Here is a 1,286-nt window from a genome sequence, read left to right as displayed (position 1 = left end):
ATGAAGGTGAGCTCAACCCTAGCATCTCAAGGCAGCACTGAGTGGCGGGTGCGGCGCACCAAGGGCAATCGCTTCTCAGCGGCCGAGGAAAAGGGTCCGGGAGCTCTGGACGCACGCGCAAGAGGGTGATGCGGCGGTCCCAAGCTCAACCCAGCGAATTCATAATGTGCACAGGCATGCAGGCAAAAGGGCAGGTTGCGGACCAACGAACCCAGTCGGTGACCACGTAAAACAAACAGCAGGCAGGGCAAAGCAAAGGAGGGCGGCCACACCGGCTGCACCTCATCCTCGCCGCCGCCGCCTGGCGCCCCACGGGGCCGCTGGAGTTGGCCCCTGCGCCGGCCACCCGCCGCTGCCCGGTGGCATAGCCATGGGCGCCAAGGCCCGTGGCTGCTGGCCGTGTGTATTGGTGACCGCCTGTGGCTGGGCGGTGCGGGCCTCCCACTGCTGCTGCTGGGGCCAGAGCGGGGCCTGCTGGCAGTGCGGCTGCTGCTGCTGCTGCTGCTGCCGCTGCCGCTGCTGCTGCTGCTGCTGCTGCTGCTGCCCCTGCTGCCGCTGCTGCTGATGCTGCTGGTTAAAGTGCGGCCGCTGGTGGTAGTTGTGGAAATGGTGGTGGTCATGGTGGCGCTGGTGCTGGTGCTGCTGCTGCTGCTGCTGCTGCTGCTGCTGCTGCTGCTGCTGCTGCTGCTGCTGCTGCTGCTGCTGCTGCTGCTGCTGCTGCTGGTGGTGCTGGTGGGGGTAGTTGTGGTGGTGGTGGCGGTGGTGGTGGTGGTGGTGGTGCTGCTGCTGCTGCTGCGGCGGCTGCTTGTTGGTTAAGCCGCTAACCATCATCTCAGGCCGCGGCCCTGGAGGCCCGCCCACGCCCAGTGGGGGCGGGACCGCTCGCGCCCGCTGGTAGCAAGAGGGCCCGCTCGTCGCCGCGCGCGACTGTGCATGGGAAGTAGGCAGGTCGTATTAGATCAGCTTTGGGAGCGACAGAGGCGTCGGCACAGCATTGCACCCCACAGACCTCATCTTAAGGCTTGACGGGCATGCTGCTCAGAGCGCCTACAGCCGTGACAGGCGGTTGGAGGGACCCCGCATTTACTGCAAGAACCACCCCCGGTCTGGGCGCATGCCATCACACGGCCACAAGCACGCAAGCAGGCTACCCAGGCGGCCGTGTGGCAGCCCCCACCTTGCAGGCGCTGGCGCTGCCGTCCAGCTCCAGCGCGCTCGCCTGCAGTGCTGAGCTGCTAGAGCCGGTGCTGCGGCTGCGGATTACGGCCGGGGCCTTGGGTGGGGGG

General features: G+C 67.3%; 2 protein-coding genes across 2 annotated transcripts in view; one reads left to right on the top strand and one right to left on the bottom strand.

Annotated features, from left to right (window-relative positions):
• On the top strand, nucleotides 1–816 carry MNEG_0173 (hypothetical protein; the record flags this gene model as incomplete). Its single annotated transcript, XM_014051348.1, has 2 exons — nucleotides 1–6; nucleotides 466–816. 2 exons carry the CDS (start codon nucleotides 1–3, stop codon nucleotides 814–816), a joined length of 357 nt encoding a protein of 118 aa, XP_013906802.1.
• A 222-nt stretch (nucleotides 817–1,038) lies between these two features.
• Nucleotides 1,039–1,286, bottom strand: part of MNEG_0172 (hypothetical protein) — a gene marked incomplete at both ends in the record, with an annotated part of 4,129 nt that continues 3,881 nt past the window's right edge. The window contains 2 exons of the mRNA XM_014051347.1: nucleotides 1,039–1,047; nucleotides 1,178–1,273. Of these exons, the coding sequence (XP_013906801.1) occupies nucleotides 1,039–1,047; nucleotides 1,178–1,273 (105 nt within the window). The remainder of the gene's footprint in view (nucleotides 1,048–1,177; nucleotides 1,274–1,286) is intronic.

Source organism: Monoraphidium neglectum (genome assembly GCF_000611645.1).
Source record: "Monoraphidium neglectum strain SAG 48.87 unplaced genomic scaffold scaffold00011, whole genome shotgun sequence".
Lineage (NCBI taxonomy): Eukaryota > Viridiplantae > Chlorophyta > Chlorophyceae > Sphaeropleales > Selenastraceae > Monoraphidium > Monoraphidium neglectum.
This window is presented reverse-complemented; position numbering and strand designations above follow the sequence as displayed.